General features: G+C 49.8%; 1 protein-coding gene across 7 annotated transcripts in view; it reads right to left on the bottom strand.

The window, feature by feature from the left end:
* Positions 1–12,279, bottom strand: part of Rgs3 (regulator of G protein signaling 3) — a 142,461-nt gene that overhangs the window by 82,361 nt on the left and 47,821 nt on the right. For all 7 annotated transcript variants that reach the window (XR_007210043.1, XR_007210044.1, XR_007210049.1 and 4 more), the window contains 2 exons: positions 9,507–9,590; positions 3,765–3,876 (listed from right to left, as the gene is read on the bottom strand). Coding sequence is in view for 4 of the 7 variants with exons in the window: in XM_048339714.1 (XP_048195671.1) it covers positions 3,765–3,876; positions 9,507–9,590 (196 nt within the window). In the remaining 3 variants the exon portion in view is untranslated. The remainder of the gene's footprint in view (positions 1–3,764; positions 3,877–9,506; positions 9,591–12,279) is intronic.

The following is a 12,279-nucleotide window of genomic DNA, read 5'->3' as shown; positions in this document are numbered from 1 at the left end:
ACACAAGCCAACACTTGTGTGAGGCATGCAGTAAGTGGCAAAACTGAGATTCGAACCCATGAACATGATGGCTACCCTCCAAAGGCTGTGGTCCTGACCCTGGGTTCACTCCGTCTCTCCTCCAGGTTACAAGCTCCAACATTAGAAAATTTTTCTTGAGGAACCACCCCAGTGGCTAGCACTGAGGTGGGCTCTGAGGATGCCTCAGAAGACACCCGCCAAGTCAGACTCAAGTCTAAGCACTCCAGCAGCTTGGGCCTAGGCAGCTGAGAAGGGAACCCGGCTCCCCGTCATGGCTGGGGAGCCCATGAATCAGCTGGATATTTTCAGGCCACGTCTGAGATCAGGGCAGGCCAAAAAAGACACACTGTGGGTGTGATGCCGGCTGCCTGGGAGGCAGAAACACAAAGAGTAGCAAAGCCAGCAGGCGGCAGAGGCAGGAAGAGGCCACAATGGGCTCCGGCTGACCGGGAGATGTCCCGATTGTTAGCGCCAGCCCTCTGCCTGTTCTCATTACGTGGCCATCCAGTCCTGCTGAAGCTTGGAGGAGGCGAGGCAGGAGGAGGCAAGCCCGAACTGAGGAGGCCACCCCAGCTGAGAGCCCTGGGGGAAGGGGTACCCCAGCTTCCAAGTTGATGCCATGCTTAGGCTCTCCTGTTCATTCATCCATTCATCAGCCCGATGAACATACCCTAGGTACCCACAATGTTCCGATCCCATGCTAAGACCTGGGAGTATGGTTGGTGAATGGAGCTGGGGGGTCACTTGCACAAATCACAAGGCAGATGTAGTGAACTGTCCCTTACCAAGGAGTAGCCTTGCCAGCCCCAGTCTTCTGGAAATGCCAGGCCCATTCCTTCTTTACCTTCTTCTTTGCCCCCATATGTGTTGACACAAAGGAGACCAAAAAAAAAAAAAAAAACACCCTTGGAATTGCCAAGTGATGGTGGCTCACACCTCTCATCCTAGCTACTCAGGAGGTTGAGATCTGAGGATTCCAATCTGAAGCCAACCTGGGCAGGAAAGTCCATGATCTTGTCTCCAATGAGCCAGCAAAAAGCTGGACACAGAAACAGAGCTGTGGCTCAAGCGCCACTCTTGACAGTAAAAAGCTAAGGGACAGCACCCAGGCCCTGAGTTGAAGCCTCGGTACCAGGACACACACAGAGAAATCTAAGAACTCTGCATCATGAACAGTGGTGATACACTGTCCTGCAACCAGGGGCTCTGGCTGAAGACCCAAAAACATCCTTTAAAATGCATCCCACACTTGGGTTCCTGCCACAGCAGCAAGTCTCTTGGGGGAGAGGAGAGGGGCAGGAAACCTGGTGCCTGCCTCACAACAAGGGGTCCTTAGGCTCCAACACTGACTGTGGCAGGAAAAGAACAACCCAGGGCTTGGGTGAACCTCCAAGCCATCTCAGGGACATGGAAGCAAGGGCTCCGTTGGTGCCTAAGCAAGACATCCAGGCACGAGACAGTGTGCCTTGAATGCCCACTCAAGTGTCACCAAGCCATTCCCTTTGCTTGTGGTAGCTCCAGCCACTCTTTCCCCAGAAGCCTATCTCTAAACTACCTCAGACCTGTGATCTATCCCAAACTGTCTTCCCAACAAATCCAGGGAAGGCATACCCTCTCTCACAACAACCATCAGGCTCTGAGTCTGTGGTCATCTCTCCCAAGGTCTTGGCCACCATCAGCCCTATCTAGCTGGACCAACATCTGCACACAGACACACTGTCCAGTCCAAAGAAGCCAGGCCTGCTCAAGGCTGGGGGGCCTCATGTGCAGCTCCACATCTGGAGAGCCCCCATAATATACCTGTGGGCCCTCACCACGCTCTGTGACCCTCACTGCCCAGTGGAGGACGGCTCTTACCCTTCAAGTCTTGGGACTACATGAGGGGAAAACCCTCCCCAACCCCAATCTACTCCCCACCCCACCCCTTCCAGCCTGGAAGCAAGGCAGTATGGGTACTATCCAGCTTCCCCCCACAGCCATAAAGCTTCTGTCTGAGGGTAGAGTAGTGACAAAGCCTAGCTCAGGCCCTCAGACCTCTACCTACTGCCCTCACAGCTATTCCTTCTACTGCCTTCTCTCCTGACACCAACCTCGCCACCCAAAGCCAAGGCAGCTACACATACTTGTTCTTTTCCCTCCCCCTCCATTTAACAGGAAGGTCCTGGATTTGTGACCTGGACCTACAGTATGCACAGCAGGGCCAGTGATGGCAATTGCACCATACTTAGCCCTGCCCTGCCCAGTGTTCCTCAGGTGGGCTGGGTGCTGGAGCCCACAGCGCTGTCAGGGTCTATGGGTGCATATTTGTGGACAGGAAGCTGGGTATGACAGCAGGGGAAGGCGAAGCAACAGCACGGAGCCCAGGGCAGAGTCCAGGATGGCCCAGAAGAGCCAGCTGGCAGGCTCGTGCCTGTGCAAGTGGCTCCGGGGACAGCTCCTCCCACTGCCCCTTGGTCAGGCTGAGCCGCTAGCCTGGAAAGCGAGGCTGGTCCCGAATGAGGTGACTCGCTCTTCCCTTTAGCGGCCATCCTGGTCAGTGGGCAGGACCAAGCCAGAGTGGGAGCCTAGTAAGTGACTTCCTGTGGGGAGGCAAGGCTGGAGGTGGCTCTCAAGGCCAGGCTCCCAAGGAAGGAGAGTGGTCAGGGCCTCCAGCATACAGGATGGCTTTGCAAGCAATCAGGAAGTTTGCCTGGAGCAAAACCCGGCCAAAACAGAATTCTTTTGCCGCTCATATTTTTCCTCCCTGCCCCTGCTGCCTATGCTCACCCAGGTCTGTTGTTGTTTGCATAATCTGGGAGAGGAAACCGAGCCCCTTTCAGCGGAGACCTCAGGCGCCAAAGCAACGCTGTTGGACAGATACTAGCAGCTGGCTTCCCGTCTCCCGTTCCCTGGTGGGCCCAGGGGGCCATGGAAAGTTTCACATTAGGAATGCGCTGAACCCTCCCGCACGATTCCTGGGGCTGCAGCCATAGGCATGCTACAGTGGAGAAGGGCCACTGGTCTCTATGAATATGTGTATGTGTGGTTAGTAGGTGGCAAGGAGTGTTTACTGAGTTCCTATATGGGACCAGATGCTTTGCATGAATGACCTAACTTCACTCAATAGCCTTCTGAGGCACTGTTGTTGTTGGTGGTGGTGGTGGTGGTGGTAGTGGTGGTGGGGCCTCCTGGGGTTTGAACTCAAGGTCTAGGTACTGTCCCTGAGCTTTTCTGCTCAAGGCTAGTGCTCTACCACTAGAGTCACAGTTCCCCTACCTGTTTTCTTGGGAGTTAGAGATAAGTCTCACAGGCTTTCCTGTGCAGGCTGGTTTTGAACTGCAATCATCAGATCTCAGCCTCCTGAGCAGCTAGGATTATAGGCATGAGCTGCCACCACCCAGCCCCGAGGTACTGTTATTATTGCCTCTCTGTATTGACATGAGGAAACCAGGCTCAGCCAGGTTGAGTACTTTGTCCAGTGTCACACTGCCATGGAAGAGCAGAGGCAAGATTTGAACATAGGTCAAACTGAATCCAAAGTTCTTCTCACCTAATTCCATAGCCTCGCCTGAGGATCTCTAGAATAGGCACTTCCTAGAAAGGTCAAGATGTATCAGAAGGCTTGCCAGCTTAGAATGAAGTGCCAGCTTCTGCAAACCTGGCAGGGCTGGGGCAGAGTCCAGCAGTGTCTACCCAGTGCCCCACTGAGGCTGGCACCTGGCTCCCAGAGGGGCTGCTGGACTGGACATCCCGTCACTTCTCACCTTCTTGCAGCTTCACGCTCTGGAGGTAGAGGGGGTTCCTCAGGACGTTGCAGCGGCCTGGCTCGTCCTCCTTGGTGAAGAGCAGCAGGTCCGAGTAGGCAAACAGTGTCACCTGCGCAGAGAGACAGCAAACAGAACTTGCTGTTCCGTAGTTCTCTGGCCACAGGGAGCTACCGTTAGCCCCCAGAAGCCTGGGGGAATACATGCAGGCCATCTCAGACAGAACCAGGAATAGCTCCAAGTGTGGACCTGCCAACTCTCACAGAGACCCTTCCTGCAATCAGGATAGCCCTCATTCCCAGTTGTCTATTTCCCTCCTCCTCAAAACGGAAGACATAAACAAGAAAAAATACTGGTAGACGGTATTCTCCATCACAGATGGCTCTACGGGCCTCTTCACAGACTGGTGGCCCTGAGGTGCCCTTGAGCCTCTGGCCCCCAGCCCTGGATGTTTGGGGAATAAAGCCTCATGGGTCTAAAGCAGTATCACCAAATTCCTTGCAGATCACCGTTAACCACATTCATGAGAAATTGGTTCAGGGAAAAGCCAGTTTACTCACATTCTAATACAGATTTGTGCATAACTTTTATCTCCTTTACATACTACTGCTCAAAAAAAAAAGACAAAGGAAAAAAGCTATTTTTAGACATGACAGGGAAACCATAAGCATGCTTAGCATATTTTTACGCTAAGAAAAATCCCCTTGATCCTCTACTGCTGCTGAAGTTTACACTGCTCTTTGTTTTGTAAATCCTGCAGTGGCCTTAAGAGCAATAAAAACAAATTTTAGATTCTCAGAAAAACCAAGTGTTATTAATTATGGAAACTTCTGTTTTGAGGCATCACACCTGACACCTCATCTCCTCTACAACAAAAGGAATTAGCCAGAAGGGCTTACACATATCAAGGGGTACAGCAAGTGTATACTGACTGCATTGTTACCTAAATTTACAAAGCCACATGCTGACATTTAGCTGGCAAACTGTTAAGGAGGATCACACAACTCCCAACTCCACTCCTAAGACTCTCTCTACAGAAATATTTAACAAATGCGTATGAATGTGCACATGTAAAGACGTCCTCAGGAGCACTTCTGTAGATTAAAAAAAAAAAGAAGAAAAAGCCAGGTGCAGTAGCAAATGACTGTAATCCCAGCACTTAGGTGGCAGAGATAGAAGGATCGTGAATTAGAGGCCAGCCTGAGCTACACAGTGAGACTTTGTCTCAACAATAGTAACAACAATAACAACAACAATATAAATGTCCATCAAGAGAGGATGAATACAATAAATTATGATATTATCCTACGGCAGCATGCTATGCAGCTATTAAAAAGAATCAACTGGAGCTAGATGGAAAGAAATAGTAATCTACCTATCATAAGGCAAAACAGTGGGTATGCTATGCAAAAATACTCCGAGAATAATGACATTGTGTAAGACAAACACTTCTATGTTTATATAGCTTTAAGAAGCTAACATACTCATTACTGTCCTCATTCAGGGCAATGGGATTTTACTTTGCACATTTCTCTGGAGCACTATTTGGCAAAAAGCTTGTTACTTTCGTAATTTAAAAATAGGTAAAGGTACATTCAAAGGCTTATTGGTGCCTCTAGCACTGCGCACAGATAAGGTGGAGTGCACTGGGACACAGTGATGGTTTGGGGACACCCTAGAGCAAGAGTATCAGGGTTCTGTCTTCTCTCATGGTGCTCAAACATGACAACTCCAGAATTCTGTGCTAAAAGAGATCTTAATGGTAATCCCACACAGCCCCGCCCAGCAAGGACCTACCTACTTCAACCCTGTCCAACGGAAGCCCCCAGTTGCTGAACTTTTACTTTCTGCCTTGTGGATCCTTATTTAAATAACATCACTGCCCTGACAAATGAGGATCGTACAGCTCAGAGAGGTTAAGTGAGCTAGCAATATGTCTATAGCTTCTCTATCCTGAAAAGTGAAAGCACCCAAACAGAAACCAATTAAGGAGAGCAAAAGATCAATAAAAATCAAAGAAAAGGATGGAAGTCCAGAAATATTCCAGGACTATTCCAGTCTATGGAGGGAGCTGCAAAGGTGGTTGGTAGTCTAGCTGGAAACACTAGACAAGCTCTCATGTTCCTGCATCAACTCAAGGGAAATCTGGTCTCACCTCCAGACCCACAAGGGAAAAGGTTGAAGGAGACACTTCACCAGGAGCCCAGAAAGTTTAAAAAAAAAAAAAAAATGGCCAAGGCCCAGAGAAAGCAGGAGGGAGGGGGGTGGTAAGTGGGAGGAGCCATAGGCAAGGTGAAAAAAGGCCTAAGCCACTGCCCTAAACTCAATTCCCAGAGCTGAGAATATGGTCTAGACAGGAAGTGATTAAGGCATGAGTGAAGAATTTCCCTCAAAGGTCAGGTCAGGGAAAGGACAGGGCTGGCACACAGCTGGAGTGAAGGCAGAGGCCAAGGCAGGACAAGGACCAGGGCAGGGCATGTGTGTGAACCTCTTCCCCTTCTCCTGCCCTTGTTCCAATAGGAGAATGATGCCAGCCCCACCACCCAGTTACCTGCTGCCTTCTACCCCAGGCTGCAGGGGCCTCCAGGTATCTTCCCCACACCTGCTCCCAGCTTACACCTGAGGTCCCAGAGTCAAAGACTGAGAGAAGGTCTGTGGAAAGGCACTGGCCTTACAATAGGCAGGGTGCTTTCTCAAGTGGTCCTAACCTAGCTTCTCCTGGGAATAGAGCCGCAGGGCAGAGTTTGCAGACAAGACCTAAGTGCACCTTAGTTAATGGTAAACTGGTGAGTCAGTGTGTAAAGTGAGGGTGTGTCTGTCTTGGGTTTAGGAGTATTCCAGGAACCTAGCACTGGGCCTGGCTACAGTGTAAGTGCTGGGGAATTATTGTTTGAATGTACGAATGGGCTGCCCCAAAATACTGATTGGTTCTCAGTACACACTGGGCAAGGTTGTGATTTTTAGGTGGGGAGGGGAGTGTAGTGAGAGTAGTTTATGAAGTGACACTGGATTAGCTCCTAGGGATTAACAAATCTGAGTATGCTCAGAGAAGAGAGGAGCCCACAAAGCAAGTGAGAAGACTCCAGACACACAGCTTTCTGTCAATCATACAATAGCACTTCCTACTACAAGTCAAGGCTCTTGAGCCACAAATCCACTGCCCAAAGGGGCTGCCCTTTCTGGTTCTGGAAACCATTTGCTGCAAAGCCGCAGGGAAGCAATGAGAACAGACGATTCCTGCGTCCTCTAAAGTTACCCAACACCCTCTGGAATTGGTTTCTATTTGTAGCTTGAGAGACCTGAGAAGCTACCAAGAGCCTCCTATTGCTATTGTACTTCAAGAGAAAGGGCTCTATTTATTAGACAGGTCTTTACATCATACCCTTCTGTCTTCAAGAGGAAGCCTGTCCACTCTAAGGCTGCAAAGGCCTATGAGGCAAAGACATGGAGGATGAATTAGAACTATGGTGAGGGCTTGGCTGGTGTGTGTTTATTTATTTTTTTAACAAACTTATACCAGAGGAAGCAGGGATCGTGGAAAACAGTGCTGAGCCAGAGAGCTGAGGATTCGTCTTGGCTCCAACTCCTTATCCACCTTGAAACCCTCAGGTTCCCCAGTCTCCTCAGGGACAGCCTGAGTTTCCTTATCTACAAAGTGGGGGAATGGCTGAGTCTCTCCTGGGAGAACGACAGCGCTCATCCAGATCAAGTGTACAGACTGCATACACAGTGAGGATACACAGTCGGCACTCCCCGTGTGCAGGTTGAATGGTGAGCGTGGCGGCAGAGTGAATGTGGACACAGGTGTGGGCTTCAGAGTGACTGCCACCCCTCTCTGCCTTCTTCCTGGTCGGTTGGATATCTAGCCACATCTCACCTGCTGGGCCTGCACACTGGAGTCCCCTTCACCACACACAACCCGAGCAGCATCTCACTCCTAAAACCCAGATCCCCCCATCCAGTGGAGTTTTTCTGCCACTGAGGCAGGTCCGAGGACAAGCTGAGATTCTGAAGGAAGTTCCCAAATGGGATCCATATGTAATCTCGGCATCCCACTGTGGTAGAACAAGCATGTCTCCCCAAAGAGCACTCTTGAAAAAAAAAACAATGATCATTTGGAACATAGGAGCTTATGGTCTGCTTCCTTAAAAACGAACCAAAACAACTAACCAAAAGTCAACTTGTGGGGCTGGGGATATAGCCTAGTGGCAAGAGTGCCTGCCTCGGATACACGAGGCCCTAGGTTCGATTCCCCAGCACCACATATACAGAAAACGGCCAGAAGCGGCGCTGTGGCTCAAGTGGCAGAGTGCTAGCCTTGAGCGGGAAGAAGCCAGGGACAGTGCTCAGGCCCTGAGTCCAAGGCCCAGGACTGGCCAAAAAAAAAAAAAAAAAAGTCAACCTGTGGGCTGGGAATATGGCCTAGTGGCAAGAGTGCTTGCCTCCTACACATGAAGCTCTCGGTTCGATTCCCCAGCACCACATATATGGAAAACGGCCAGAAGGGGTGCTGTGGCTCAGGTGGCAGAGTGCTAGCCTTGAGCGGGAAGAAGCCAGGGACGGTGCTCAGGCCCTGAGTCCAAGGCCCAGGACTGGCCAAAAAAAAAAGTCAACCTGTGCTTTAGCCTCGGTCACTCACTCCATTCCACTGGGACCCAAAAGGCCAGCCAGCCTCAGGCTCCATCAGGTACCTCAAATACATACATACATACGTACATACCCAATATACAGGTGAAAAAAAGTGAAGGCCGAAATAGGATGAGAGCTAGATGGAGGAGAGGCTTCCTGCCTCCAAGTTTCCCCCAACTTCCTACTGTGCCAAGTGACTATTTACCTGAGCAGAGCCATCTCTGCCTCAGGATTGACCTGCAGCAAGCCTTCTGTTTATACCCTAAGTCCCCCTGTGAGCCAGGCCTGATTCCAAGGCTCCACCTTCTGCTATCAAGGTGGTGGGGGGGGGGGTAGGGTCCAGTTACTGCTATTTGAACTTGGGGGTCTCATGCTCTCACTTGACTTTTTTGCTCAAGGCTGGTGTTTTACCACTTGAGCCACGCCTTCACGTTCAGCTTTTGGCTAGTTAATTGGAGATAAAAGTCTCAGAAACTTTTCTTCCTGGACTGGCTTTGAACTGTGATCCTCAGTTCTCAGCCTCCCGAGTAGCTAGGAATACAGATGTGTCACCAGCATCTGGCTCTCAAGTAGATTTAAGCTCAAAGACAGGGCCTGGGCTAGGAACTGGTGTGAGGAAGGTTCTTCCCACGAGAGACGAGGGGGCAGCCGCTCCCGGGAACATTGGCATGGGTCCCATGCCCTCCACTTGCTGACTATGAGAGCCCAGGAAAAGCAACACGAGTGGTCCTTCCGAAGGAGCTAATACACTCAGAAAACTCCAGTGATGGAGATTCCTCTAAAGCTTCTCTTGGGCTAATAGCTATCAAAGTCCAGGGGAACTGTCATCTCTCCCCCATAGAGGACACACTGGGATGTCTTAGGGAACTGAGGGAAAGTTCAAATCATCAAGGATGGACTAAAATGGTTTTGAGTGGTAGTGAGTTCTCCATGGCTGGATGTGTACAAGCCAGGCAGCTATGTAGGAAAAGGAAGTGAGACTACGCTTTGGGTCTCCTCTCATACCCTTAGAGTGTGCCATTCTGAGACGAGTAAGAGGGGAGAAGGGTGAGGGGTCTGGAGGCTGGCCAGCCAAGTCCAGTGAGAGCCAGCCTGGCAGTACCCACATCCTACCTGAGAAGCCTTGTTCCTGCCTTCGTACAGCAGCAGCTCTTCAGACAGCAGGAGGGTCCGGGCAGGGTTACAGAGATCTAGAGGCTGGGAAACAAAAAGCAGGGCTCTGAGTGGGCAGTTCAGAGAGGCCCCAGAGGGGAGCCACTCATCAAAGCCAGCCACTGGGAGCCCGCTCCCCTCCCCTGAGAAGCCACAAGCCCTCCGTGCACAGGATGGAAACAGAAAGACCCTGCCCCCTGTCCCGTGTGGAAATGCGGCTGCCACCTTCCCCAGCAGGCCTTACCCTGAGAGCTCTGCTCCCCCGCAGGAAATCCAGCCACACGCTTGGGCCCCTCCACCGCCCCCACACTGGGCTGGGGGGGGCCCCCTCTTGGCCCACATCTGTCCCACTCACCCCTCATAGGAAGGTCCCCCCCACCCCACCCCCGCTGTCAGGCCCTGAGGGCTTCCTGAGATTTGTCTATTCCAGTCCCTTTCCAAGGCCAGGCCTTTCCTTGTTCGGCATTCAAAATGCACTTGAGCTGACTGACTCCTCCTTACTCAGAGGTTCCCCAAGAACCAATTCTCCTCGAAACTTCTCATCCCATCATCCCACCCCATCAAACCCAGAGAGAGTTCCTTAAATTCTAGGTCATCCCCTGGGGCTTGTCCTTGCAAATATATATTTCTAACATGGCTTCTCTGTACCTGGCCTCCAAGGAGGTACTGAAGAAAGATAAGGAGGCAAGTTGCAGTTACACACAACAAACCGATGGCACTTTAAATAACAGGAGGCCAAAGAAGCAAGGCCCACATAAGTATGAACACAGGTTTTCATTAAGTACCATTCAAAAAGAGGCAAAATGGAAGGTGTTATTTAAGGAAACACACCCAGATGGTAAACTGAAAGAAACTGAGCCAGGTGTGGGGGGCTGGGTACCTCTGGGTGGGGGAGGGTACTGTGATCTGGAAGATTCCATCCTGCCCACAGGATCTGTTCCGTCATCTGCAGTGAATTCTTAAAGGGAGCTCACTTTCTAGTCACTTGTTAAATTGTATAATTATTATGCCACTTCTACTTTATGTATTTTACACTTTAATTTTTAAGGAGTTTTCATAAAGGAAATTTTAAAACAATTTTTTTAAAAAAATAAGCAGGTACAGTGTTATGCACCTATAATCTCAACATTCAGGAAGCTGAGCGGGAAGAGAAGCCAAGGGGAGCCTGAGCTACATAGGAAGAGCCTATTTCCATTTTTTAAAAAAGTAAACAAAAGAGAAGCCTCTGTCAAATCCCAAGGAAGAAATGATACACACACACACACACACACACACACACACACACACACACACACACACAGAGGGAAGACCTTGCCAGCAGAGAGTGGGGGCACTTCCTATCACAGACATGCTAGGTCCTGGCCAAATGGGGGTTCTAAAATCCACTGGACAGTGACAGGCACAGGCTGGGATGTCACAGTCAGAAATGAAGACCATAGGACCGTATCACCTCTATGCTGATGACAGCACGTATCAAGACACTCAGGAGGGCTGGGAATATAGCTTAGTGGTAGAGTACTTGTGCCTTGCATGGATGAAGCCTTGGGTTCGATTCCTCAGCGCCACATAAACAGAAAAAGCCGGAAGTGGTAGAGTGCTAGCCTTGAGCAAAAAGAAGCCAGGGACAGTGCTCAGGCCCTGAGTCCAAGCCCCAGGACTGGCAAAAAAAGAAAAAAAGACACTCATGACCCATGACTGAGCCATTTCACATCCCGAAATCTTTCCCAAGAAAAATAACCAGCAACAATTCATGCACAAAGATCAGCATTGCAGAGTTATTTACAATAGCAGGAGAGTAAACATGTATCTAGTTAAATAAACAAGGTATATCCATATGATAGAAGACTAGGAACCACTACAGAATCCAGCCTTGAAGAACATGGTATGAAGAAATGTGCATGCTACAATTTTTGACTAAAAAAGGCAACAAAAGCAGAGTGTGGTAGCATATGCCCGCAATCCCAACAAGGAGTCTGAAGCTAGGAGGATTGTAAGGATTATGTAGCCATCCAGGGCTACACAGAAAAACTGTCTCAGAAAAACAATGACTGGGGAATCTAGCTCAGTAGAAGAACACTTAACTAGTATGCACAAGGCCATAGGTTTGATTCCAAGCTCTGCAAAAACAAAACAAACAAAAAACTAAAAGGGCAGCAGAGTATAAAATGAGATCTATTTTTAATAAGTAGATAGATACATACATACATGTATACATATATACAGAAAAGTCACTTAAGTGTTCATACAGGATATAGCTGGTTGATAATTCTTTTTTTAGTCGCAGGGCCGGAACTCAGGACCTTGGTGTTGTTCCTGAGCTTTTTGCTCAAGGCTAGTGCTCTACCACTTTGAGCCACAGTGCCACTTCCAGTTTTCTGGGGGTTAATTGGAGATTAGAGTCTCGTGGACTTTTTTGCCTGGGCCGGCTTTGAACCACAATCCTCAGATCTCAGCCTCCTGAGCAGCTAGGAATACAGATGTGAGACACCAGCGCCCAGCTGAAATTAATTTTAAAAAGAAAGAAAAATGGGAAAGGAAAGAGAAAAGAAGAGGATGTGGGGGGAGAGAAATGTACATGAATCTTGGGCCACCAGTATTGACTGGTCAGACCTGAAACTCTGCCTCAGTCCAAACAATAACTGCTGGACCAGGCAGGGAGGGGAGTCCTAGCAAACCAGCCGTATGATGTATCAAGCAGCTGGGGTTATCCTGCCCAGCATGGCCCCATACCTGC

This window comes from Perognathus longimembris, chromosome 1 (assembly GCF_023159225.1).
Source record: "Perognathus longimembris pacificus isolate PPM17 chromosome 1, ASM2315922v1, whole genome shotgun sequence".
Lineage (NCBI taxonomy): Eukaryota > Metazoa > Chordata > Mammalia > Rodentia > Heteromyidae > Perognathus > Perognathus longimembris.
Note: the sequence above shows the minus strand (reverse complement) of the source record. Positions and strands in the feature narration are given on the sequence as shown.